Here is an 11,942-nt window from a genome sequence, read left to right as displayed (position 1 = left end):
TGCCAACCCTCAATTGGATAAACGTATACTGAAGGCGTTCGAGCAATAGAAGGAGGTTTCAGTTCCTGATGTGGCCAAACAAGTGGGCACTTCGAAGTCAAATGTTCTTCGTGCTAAAGAACGTTTGAATCTTCGAACCTATAAGAATCATGGACGACGAAACCTACGTGAAACTCGATTGCAAATCCATGCCGGGACCACAATATTATACGGTGCGAGAAGGGCAAGTGTTAAACCAGTCCGAGACATCGATTGAAGTCGAAAAATTTGGTAAGAAAGCTATAGTCTGGCAAGCAATTTGTAGCTGCGGTAAGATCTCGAAAACTGTTCATTGAAGCAGTGGTGACTGCTTCAATGAACAGCGAAATATACATCAAGGAATGTTTACAAAAACGACTTCTACCCATGATTCGAAGCCACAAGGATCCTGTTGTCTTCTGGCCAGATCTTGCTTCTCGCCACTACTCGAAATCAACGGTAGAATGGTATACAACCAAAAATGTCACTTTCGTCCCAAAAGACATGAATCCACCAAATTGCCCACAACTTCGACCAATTGAGAAATTTTGGGAATTAACGAAGGCACATCTTAGGAAACATGTCTCGGCAGCCGAAACCATTCAACAGTTCGAAAAAGATCGGAAAATAGTGTCATAACTTGTCGCCAAGAATTCTGTAATGAATTTAATATTGAGAATGATATTCTGTTGTTGTAGTCTAATATTATCAGTATATCGAATAAAATTTGAATATCTAACACTTGTGAATTATTTACAGCGAAATCAAAGTGCGTCCATACTTTCTGGGACAGTCTTTACACGATTATATCTCTAGATTAATAATCCAATAGTAGCTTACAAAAGAGCAGTGGCGTACCGAGAAAATTTGGCGCCCGGGGCAAAACAAGATTCGCCGCCCTCATCGTTGGTTTAGTGAGCAAAATAATGCTGAACACCATTGAGCGTATAAATATAAAAAACGCGATTAGTCGATTACGTCACTTTTACGATCGGAACCGAAAGTGTCAGCCATCTGATTCTTTAAGTTGATCCACAATTCAATGTTGGCTTACAAATGAGCCAAAAGTTGTTGAAATCGGTTGAGCCATCTCCGAGAAAGGTATAAAATAGAATAAACCTTTGAAAGGCGCACACACAGACATTTTCCGATCTCGTCAAGCCGAGTAGAATGGTATATAATACGGTGGGTCTTCGGAGCTCTGATCAAAAGTCGGTTTCTCCAGAAATTCTATTACCTTTCTATAGAGAAAGGTAAAAATGAACATAAATATAGCAGAACTGAAAAATGACATTACAAACAGAAAAACTATAACATATTTTATTTCATTTACAAAAACAAACATTCAGTTGAACAATATCAATGGAAGACTATTATCTTTCAATCTATTAAAAGCTGCCCGATTTCCCGATTTCACGAATAGAACCGTCTAACTTCCTCCTGGAGCTTATCGATGGTACTTTCATCGATCGGAATGAACCGTTTCGAGTTACGACTAAAGTAATAAATATCTCCTGTATAAATGTCGAACCACAAGGCATGGATGTGAAGGTCATGGGATTCGAGCCGCTTTTTCAGAAACCCGTATGAGGCGATATTTTCGATCTGTTGCAACGTGTTCACCTGTGACAGTTTATCTTCGATAGCGAACTGATTCTCCGGATCGATATACGCCACAAACTTGCGCAGAGGCGTTTCCGACGAAAAGATCAGTGGCTTGTCTAGGCCTATCTGTCTCAGATTTTGGAATTTTCCCAGACTGGTGTTTGCATGTTCGCAGAGCCACGCTCGCAGCGGCGATATTCGACGATTTTTCTAGAAAAAACAATTATTGTTCGATTGAATTTTTATGACGACAGAATGAAAACGCGGCACTTACTCTGGACGCAAACTCTGGATCTCGCAACTGGTACAACAGATTCATCGCCTTGCAGTCACTGTGCCCGCATACGATGATATGTCGGATGTTGTTCACAACACAACCCAGCTCCAGGGCTGCAGGCTCACAGCTAAAGTATTCGTCCTGAAAGTGTTCTGCATGTGGAATTAGGTTACCGGCGTTTCGCACCACAAACATATCACCCACATGCGTATCCGTGTAACGTGTTGGAATCATTCTACTGTCCATGCATGTGAAGAACACCGCTTTGGGCTGGAAGGAGAAAATGAAAAATAAACCTATATCCGAAACTAAAATTAAGAAAACTTTTACATTCAATTTTTTAGAGTCAGTTTGTTCCTAATCGCATTGAAAATGCTAAAATGTTTATTTTCAATTAAAGAAACTAGAAATTTATGAGTGAAATATTTTTTTTCAAAGAAACCAAATGCATATCTATCAACATGACACAACTCATTGTGCTTTACAACTTTTAACAAAATTTGTTTAGTTCATGTCACCTATCATTGAATTCGATATATGTTATCTATGAAAAATCGGAGATATCACTAGTCAATTAGTATTCGCTCTGAAAGTAGCTCACCTGTGGATTGTCTCGCACTTTTTGGAATTCCTTTACCATCTGCTCACGGGTGGTGTTCCGATAACGCATAACTCCTCGCAAAATTCGTTCCATGTCTATTTCCAAAATGCATTCAGTTCCTTGTTTCTAATAATGTAATATCTAAAACACACTAACTACAATTATTCATTGGACAATTAAATCAACAAGAACTGCGTATATCGGTGCTGTCATAACTGTAGCATGCCGAAAATGAATGCCAAACGAAAATGTTTTGCTTTCAATAATCACTCCGATCAACACAACATCTACAAATACTTCTTACAAGCAAAAAGTAAACATTCACTTTGAACTACTCGTTTCACCAACACAGCGCAATACACGTGCGTCTGGTGGAAGTAAATAGCGGTTGAACACGAAGACGACGACAGTAAGCGCGACAGTTCGGAACTCATACGATGCCCAACTTGTTCGAATTTGCGTCTACGGTGGACTCCGGTTGTCACTGATTAAACCAAACACACAAACACATATCTACATCTATTGTTCACACTTACCTGAGTAGTTAAACCTTAGTCGAAAACGAAATTGAAAGTGTTGCCCCAGACACGCCAAGTTCAGCAAAGTTCATACGCATAAGTCAAGGTCAAAGAAACTGCAGGCATTCAATTAAAGGACATCATGACCTTGGCATCTTTTCGATTAAACAGCATATATTTTCATGCAGTCCGCACTGCCGGACAATCCAACAGTAACTGAACTCATCTAACTGATATGATCACTGGACAATAGGGTGGTACCAGAAGCAGTCCGGCGAGACATGAACTTAATTACTTTCAAAAACAATCTTGCAAAAGTGCCAGTTCAAACAAGAGAAAATGATTTTGAATTAGTCTATTCTAAAATAGTTTGAGCGTAGAGAGGATAGATGAATAATTTCATTAGCAACAGTTAGTTTATGTTCAAAGAAAGAGAGACATGCGCAGAAAAACGTTTTGTTTGTGTTAGAAATTTGATGTATTTCAAATATGCAATACCCAAAAAAAAAGATGGATGGAAGCTCAAATTTAGTTGTAAGTGGATTTTATTTTGATATTTATTTAACAATTTACAATCTTTGCAAGCAACCATCATATTGCTGACTTAGCTTAGTAGAATGAAATTGAAGCGAATCTCTGTTGTAAATAAGACTAAAGAATTCAACTGAAAAAAGTAAATCCAACCAACATTTTGACATTATTCCGGACGTTTCAGAATAGTTATGAAAATGTCAATCACGTGATGTTTAGTAGTCCAAATCTGACTAACCAAATGAAATCATGAAATCAACTATTCTTTTGCCAAATTGCAGATTTATTACTTTCCGTGTGCTAGCCCATTAAATTAGATATATTAACTTGTATGTATTTCGTATTATTATACCAATATAAAAACTCTGTTTTAATCCACCTAATGGTGTTATGATACCTTTCTCGTATAGCTTATATTTTCATATATATTACTATGAGATATTTACAAAAACTTTACTTTTATTTTTTAAATATAAAGCAAATTTGTGTCGAAAAATACCCATTATTCTAAACCGTCTTTAAAAAATGAAAGGTTCTTTTCGGATTCCACTACGAAAAAACTATTTCCTTATGATACTAACGTAATAGCGAATGACCAGATATCGGTATTTCGAACGCTATTTGCGTTCTTCATCAGTGTCAAATAGCGTTCGAAATACCGGTTTATGGTTGTTCACTATTGCGCTAGTTTCATAATGAAATAGCTTTTTCGTAGTTCAATCCAGAAGAAACTTATCATTCTTTTCTAAGACGATTGAGCTCCATTCTACTAACCGCTCATAAACCAACCTTTTATACATTATTCGCTCAGCCGAATTTTCTCGGAGATCGTTTAACCGATTTTAACAAACTTGGAAGCTACTCTTAAGTTGTGAATCAAGTTCAAAGATCAGTTTCATATCACTTCTGGTTCTGGAGATATAATGGTATAAGTAACGTTATCGACAAAATGAATTTTGTTTTTTTTTTCGACAAAACGCGTTTTTGCACAATTTTCTCGAAGACCGATTATAACAAACTAATGTCGTTTTCGCTTGAGAAAACTAAAACTGACCCGAAACAAACATTTCCCACGAAACTGTGTAGGGTTTGCACTTATCAAAGGGAGTGTGAGCAAACCCGATATAAGAATTTCGAAACCGACTCGATTTTCAGTTCAATGACGTTGAAACTAGGTTGGAAACTGGCTTCAAACAAACGGTTTGACATCAGTTAGGTTGGAAACAGGGTTAGGTTTGGTATCAAGCGTAAACGACGTTAGGCTCTTTTGAAATTTACTCTTGGTTTATTAATCAATTTCGAAAATCAAATAACGTTTCACTTCTGGTTTCGGAGGTTTTTTTCTATGCACACAAAATGAAAACCACGTCAAAATGATGATTTATATCTTTGTACAATATTTCAATAGAATAAATAAATGTTAATTTATAGAAAAAAGTCTAAGGATCGTACATAAAAGTTTTGCGAAATACGTACTTTGGAATATTTGAGGAACGATAAAAAAGTTACGATTAAAAGTCAAACGTCTTTCCCAAGTGAGCCCAAATAATTGTACCTCAAACTATATTGCGAGCTTATCAAATAACCTAGTAGTAGCTTTCAAACGAGTCTGAGTCTTTCGAAAACGACTCTCTCATCTCCGAGAATGTTGTATTGAAAAACACTGGGGTTTGCCTTTTATGTCACAAATAACATTACATCTCTCGAACCAGAAATATTCGCCATAACCCATCCAAATTTGATTGACATTGTTAACGTTCAAATAAGCCTAAGTTTATCGAAATTCGTTGAGTCATCTTCGAGAAAATTCATCCGACGAAAAATGTGCGGTTAGTCGTTTACGTCGCTTATACGATTATATTTCCGAAACCAGAAGAACGATTTGATTTAAGAAATTTCAAATGAGCCCAAAATTGTTAAAATCGGCCAAACTTTCTTTTTGAGACAGTTGAGCGGTAAAAAACAATGCGTTTTGTCGGTTACGTCACTTATATCATTATATCTCCGGAACCGGGAGTGACAGTCATTGACTTGATCAATAGCTAAAAAGTAGCTTTCAAACAGGCCTCGGCATGTTGAAATCGGCTCAGCTATCTCTGAAAAAAAATGAGCGGCAAAAATAACGCGTTTTGTCGGTTACGTCGCTTACCATCAAGTGATAACCATTCGATCTTCGAGCTTAATCAATAGCTCAATAATAGCTTTCAATCGAGCTAAACTTGTTAAAATCGACTCCGCCATCTCTGAACAAATTGAGCAGTAAAAAAATAACGCTTTTTGTCGGTTACGTCACTTATACCATTATCCGCCATTTGATCTTCAAATGCAATCCACAGTTCAATAGTAGCTTTCAAACGGACCTAGGCTTGTTAAAATTGCCATCTCTGAGAAAATCTAGCGGTAAACAAATTCCGCATTTTGTCGGTTACGTCACTTATACCATCATATCTCCGTAACCAGTGGTCACAGCCATTTGTTCTTCAAACTTGACCAATGGGCCAACAGTAACTTTCAAACGAGCCTAAGCTCGTTGAAATCGGTTGTCATCTTCCAAAAAATTGAGCGGTATAAAATCGTTGAAAAGTTCACACACAGACATTGTCCGATCTCGTCGAACTGAGTCGAATGGTATATAACACTATGTGTCTCCAAGGCTTCGTTCGAAAGGCGGGTTTTCCAGCAATTCTAATACCTTTATATAAAGACAGACAAAAATGTTTCAACCTGATTTGTTTCTTTGTATCAAATTGATATCTCAAATTCAGATTTTAAAAAATGTTTTTAATATGTCGACTTGTGTTTTTGGCCAAATCAACGAATAAAAACCTTTCGACAGATTCAGAAAATACACACATTATATTTTCACAAATGCATGAAGTGAAGGTCGTCAAAAAGTGAGATAACTCAGAGTTCACAAGTTCCTATCTCATGCTTCCACGTGATTGACATTTGGTCAATAGAACGGCGTCGACTCGGTGCTATTGCCTTTCGCATTAGTAGCAGAAAGAGAGTGTGCAAATCGGTTAGTATGTAATCTCTCATTTACAACGCAGAAAAATATTAAAAATCATTTAAATAGGTTTGACATCCTAGTGTAGTTGAAGTGTGTTTAAACCTTTTAATGTGGTTTTAAATAGCCTTTAATTTATCCAAACTTTTAGTTCCCTTGTTTTGATAAAAACCGTCGGTATCATTTCTTGCATTATTCATAGATTAGTATTTTTCATCTCATCCTTAAATAATTCGACGTATATAGCAAAATACGTTTTATGAGTGAGAGTAACACAATCCGAACTAACCAAAAGTTAAAATAAAAGAGACTGATTTGGCTTGAGTAGCTTACGTTCATGAATAAAATTCTAAACAGCCCGTTTTTAAGTAATTATCCTCAATTGAAAGTTCGCGCGACGCAATCGAACGAACTTCTAAGCTACTTATAGAATACATTGTTCACCTTCTTTGCTGCCTGAAAGTTCATACGGAACTTGTTCAGTACTTTCAAGATGTCAAAACTACCACGTGAACTCTCAAGCAGCGAAAAAGTTCACACGGAACTTGTTCTATACATTCAAGTTCTCAGAAGTTTCGCGTGTATTTTCAAGCAGCAAGAAAGGTAATTGTGGAATTGTGGTTGCTTGGGAACTGTTTGGATATAAATAATTTTTCTAGTTTTATGTAGTTTATGATGTCGGTTTCGGTTGTGAAAATTGAAAGTGACCCATGATAGTTTCATGAAACAGTTTTCAAGAAACTGAGTTGGATTCTCACTTAGCCACGAGATTGTGAGCAAACCCAATATAATGTCGTTTCCCAAGTAACATTTTTAATATTAATAAATACATGTAGCTATCTTCAATGCTACATAATAAATTTTGCATTAAAACTTTAAACTCCACGAAAGCCTACTGATGAGGGCATGTTCCTACCAAGTGGACCATTCTTCATAAGGTTTATAAAGCAAAGTGAAGAATCAGCATAAAGCTGCGTTAAGACTTCAAATTCAAGAAAATTTTGAAACCAGCCTTACGATCAACATAAATTTTATTTGGATGGAATGAACTCCGCTATGAATAAACTGTCGTTTTGATAATATTTTTCTTGACTGTATGTGTGTCATGTATGCTTTGAATGCAATCAGTAAGAATTCATTAGACACATTCATTCATAAGTTTGAGGCTTTAACCGAACGTAAAAACTTCATGCGCTTTTATTTTTATCGTGAATGTATGGATAAAAATAGGAATTATAACTAATCGCCTTGAAATAAATACGGTTTTTGCAAAAGTCTCCATGATTTATGAAAATTTTTTTCTGTGATTCATCGTCTTTTTTGTATAAAACTATTTCGTGGCGATAAAACTTGTGCATACGTTCTGAACATGAGTTATAAAAGTCCATCATCCTTCCTCGTTTTTGCATTTCGAAGTTTATTTGATGTCAATAAAGGCTACGGCAAAGAACATCATAATGGCGGCCATGAAATTTTCCTTAATGCAAATTACACTTAATCTAAAAAGCAATGAATCAAATAGCCCACAACAAGAGTGTTATAAATATAGTTTAGAACCCTCAAATTTGCTCTGAGTGGAACTGTCATTAAATGAACACGCACACACAAAACTAGATTTATGAAATAATTTAACTGACAATAATGTTTTAAAGAATTTTTTTTAAAGCAATATAAAGAGCGTTTGCATGGTTTAATTCTAGTACAAATTGATTTATTTTTAGTCCAGTTGTTAGTCTAGGTAAAAGGTTATATAGAAGCTTTAAAAACAATGATATTACTTGTCAAAAGCGACACTTATTATAGTTGTTATAAAACAAGTAGTGATTGAGCAAGCAATTACAAAACTCCTATAAATTATAATCAAAACCATAAGGCATTCGAATTGTTACTTGGGTTTCGCTTGATGTCAAACCTAACCCAGTTTCTACTCTAACTGCTGTCAAACCGTTTGTTTGAAGCCAGTTTAGAACCCAATTGTAACGTCATTGAACTGAAAATCGTGTAAGTTTCGAACCTGATTCTTATATCGGGTTTGCTCACACTTCCGTTGCTAAGTGTTAACCCAACACCGTTCCGTGAAAAGTGTTTGATGAACCAATTCTGGGTCACATTCAGTTTTCTCAAGCAAAAACGACATTAATATTCAGAAGTGTGCAATATCATACTATTTCCCAAGAGTGCAGTTGACTGGTTCCGAATATTTGGATGCGATTGGTAGAAAATAGAACATTGTATAAAAACTGGGGTATTACTGTCATTTGCAAGTGATCGAAAGTCTCTCTGTAATGTTTGAATCCATTTCATGCAAATATTGCATTGAGGCGGGGCTGGTCGACGGAACGATGAGATCGTAACACAATTTGCATTGTGTACGGAATGGGTCATTGAAATTCAAGTGTTTTAACTCAATCCTTGAGTCATGGAATAAAGTTATTTGCATGAAATAAACGGAACACATAGAAACTTTTTTTTCTGTAAACCGCTGCGAGATAGGTTGAACACACACACATTGATGAAATATATTATACCATGCATGTATTACAATTGAGAGAATCGAAAAACTGTTTATAAAAATCTCTTTTTCATAATTGAATTGATTTCTTCTTGATTCTTAAACCTCAGTCTTTTGAAACTCTTAGTTGCTTTTTCTTCAGTGTACTAATAACACGAACATTTGAGAATCGACGGCCATCCATGGGTCAACCCAATAATTATAATAGCCAAGTTCAACATTCGCTACAACTGATAGAGGTATAATACCTTTCTCACAGTAGCTGTTGTGAATACATCCAAGATTTATTGGAAACGTTTAATGAAATGGTCACTTATCAGTCAATCAGGAGCTCAACACCAAGCATTCTGTTGCTTAACAATTTAGAAGCTAGATTTTTGCTTTCAACTAGAAAAATTCTTGGAAATTATATCAGAGTTTATCGTCGTTTGGCGCACACAAGTTATTCATGCTAGTATTGAATTTTGTCAAAAAATTAGGCGGGAATGGTCTACAAAAAAAGATTTTTTTTTCTTATTAAATTTTTATTTCCTTTTGGCTCTTCCAGTTTTCATAAATTCAATTCATTTCACTTTTTACATTGACAGGTAGAATTATGATTAAATTCCCTTTTGTTTCAGTCAACGAAAAAGGTATGTCGATAGCTCAAACCATTAAGTATATTCTAACCTGGTAGCTCGATTTGGTAGCTGGAAACGCATTTCCTGGAGCCGTCGGAATCAATGGCTGATTGGTTTGAATTTCTTCGTTTGATAAACTTCACTTAGTGATTAAAGCATAACAATTTGTTAAACTAAAACATTGAATCATATTGGATTAAATTGCAACAGACTTCGTTATTTATATAATCTATGATCATGTACGAAAGGCGAAAAGTTCACTGTACTTATGACTATCAGTAGGTCAAATCAGAGGAGAAAACCTGCGGGAAGATTATGGTACGAAGCAACACTATGGCGACTGGGTCAGGATGATTGCTCAGAAGTGTTACTTGAAATAAAAGTATTTCTTTTTGAATAAATATCAGTGGTACGGGTTGGTTGAATTTTGTTGATGTTGAAGCTGTTGCTGCTGAAGGTACTGTTGTTGAAGCTGCTGATGATGCGAGTAGTAATTGGAAGACCCTCCGTTGACCATCCCATGATTGGTGTGGGTACCCGATGAGTGAATGACATTAGTCGAATTCAAACTATTGGGATTTTCTAATTCTTCGAAATATTTCCTAGCATTCCGAATGTTGATTAGTGTGGCTTCGGAGGGGATAGAAGGGTCCGACATGATTACCATAACGTAAGTGTTGCTAGTGAAGGTGTCGATGAAAGCAGCAAATATGCTATTTCTCACTTCCATGGAAGAGAATTTTGCTCCCAACTTAGAACAGGATAATTTAAACTGTTTAATAATATTGGAGACCTTTTCGAATCGATGACTATCTCTGTGTTGCTTTCGTTGGCAATGCGAAATCACTAGGAAAGTAGCTCGTTCAAACAACAGTACTTCGTCGGCATCGACGACATTGGCAAAATAGTTCAGCGAGTGTTCTAGCGCTTTCACGTTAGGAATTAGCTGGTAAACAATGCTGCTCCACGCCCTGTACAGAGTTTCATCCCAAATACTGGTCCGAAAGGCGGTACACTCCAGCGGCCTGGAAAGTTTCTTTAGCTCCGCCTCGCGCTCTTTGAAGATAATATCACGCTGTTCTTCCGCCACTAGATCCATTTTATGCACCAGGCAGAAGATTTTGGCATCCGGTGAGTTGTGCATGATTGCCTCCAAACAGGACTGATAATAGTGCACTTCCTTCTCCAATTCACGACTTTCCACATCGAACACGTAAATCAGAACCTCTACGTTGCGGAAGATGTTATCCTTCTGGGAGGCAAAATATTGCTCCATGAACGACTCCTGGCCACCGCAATCCCACAAATTGAGCACCAGGTTGCCCAGAAATCGCACGTGTGAATGTTCGACATCGACTGGAATCGAAAAGAAAATTCTATTCAATTAAAGGATCTTTCGTAAAAGAAAACAGTTGAACAAAATTGGAATATATAGAATAAGCAAGATTTTATTTATATAATCATACTTTGAAATAAATGTCTATTTTGTATACTCACTTGTCGCTCCTAGTCTTCTAGTGTCCCGAGCAATGTAGTTGGCAAAAATAATCGAGCGCATACTGGTCTTTCCGGACCCACTTTTGCCCATCAACAACACCTAAAATAGCAACACATTATACCATCGACTTATGTTTGTCGTCTACTAATACAATAAAGCATAATTCTATCATATTCCATCAAATTAGGTATTAAAATTGAGCCCAACAATTTGTATCTGATTAAAACAGAGACAACGCAAGCATAAGAGCAAATTGTCCGTTTCTCTGGGTTAATTCTAATCTTCCACTAACATTTCTTAGCAGAACGATAATCGCACAAATATCAATAGATTCTCCCTTATCAAGTTGGGCGTTATATTGTGAGAATTGATTATGGCTCATCCGAATTTGGAATTCCAATTCCGCGATCATAAAGTACGAATAAGGATGCATCAGCAGACAAAAACATTTCGTATCTCTTACCTTCTTTTTCATCTTGTTGACCTTCTGCGTTTTAGTTTCTTCAAAATAAGAAATTTGATACGATGCAAATATTCAGCAACCAGCACGTTCCAAATGACTCCTTGCAATTCCTTCAACGCGCTATGACACAAGCTGAAAACGATGTGGTTATCTAGTCCGTGGTAGTAATTCTATTATCGATCATCCTCTAAATCTTAAAAATTTTGCAATCTCCGTCGTCTTGTCTCTTGGTCTTTTTGACTTTTGTACGGATCCTGATTTTTCACCAACACAGGCTCGGAAACGTGAT

At 36.5% G+C, this 11,942-nt stretch overlaps 2 protein-coding genes across 3 annotated transcripts; both read right to left on the bottom strand.

The window, feature by feature from the left end:
- Positions 1-1,311: 1,311 nt before the first annotated feature.
- Positions 1,312-3,238, bottom strand: LOC131429406 (beta carbonic anhydrase 1). 2 transcript variants are annotated; one of them, XM_058593492.1, is made up of 4 exons: positions 3,038-3,238; positions 2,502-2,642; positions 1,898-2,170; positions 1,312-1,833 (listed from the first exon to the last, which is right to left on the bottom strand). In XM_058593492.1, the coding sequence occupies exons 2-4, from the start codon at positions 2,592-2,594 to the stop codon at positions 1,432-1,434; spliced, it is 768 nt and encodes a 255-aa protein (XP_058449475.1). In that variant the 5' UTR covers positions 2,595-2,642; positions 3,038-3,238; the 3' UTR covers positions 1,312-1,431. The 2 variants fall into 2 exon arrangements, with proteins under 2 accessions (XP_058449475.1, XP_058449474.1); XM_058593491.1 differs by lacking the exon at positions 3,038-3,238 and having other exon boundaries at positions 2,502-3,025.
- A 6,343-nt stretch (positions 3,239-9,581) lies between these two features.
- Positions 9,582-11,942, bottom strand: LOC131431131 (ras-related GTP-binding protein A). Its single transcript, XM_058596645.1, has 3 exons — positions 11,654-11,942; positions 11,190-11,289; positions 9,582-11,048 (listed from the first exon to the last, which is right to left on the bottom strand). The coding sequence occupies exons 1-3, from the start codon at positions 11,663-11,665 to the stop codon at positions 10,096-10,098; spliced, it is 1,065 nt and encodes a 354-aa protein (XP_058452628.1). The 5' UTR covers positions 11,666-11,942; the 3' UTR covers positions 9,582-10,095.

Source organism: Malaya genurostris, chromosome 2, assembly GCF_030247185.1.
Source record: "Malaya genurostris strain Urasoe2022 chromosome 2, Malgen_1.1, whole genome shotgun sequence".
Taxonomy (NCBI): domain Eukaryota; kingdom Metazoa; phylum Arthropoda; class Insecta; order Diptera; family Culicidae; genus Malaya; species Malaya genurostris.
The sequence above is the reverse complement of the archived record's forward strand: the minus strand, read 5'-3'. Positions and strand labels throughout refer to the sequence as shown.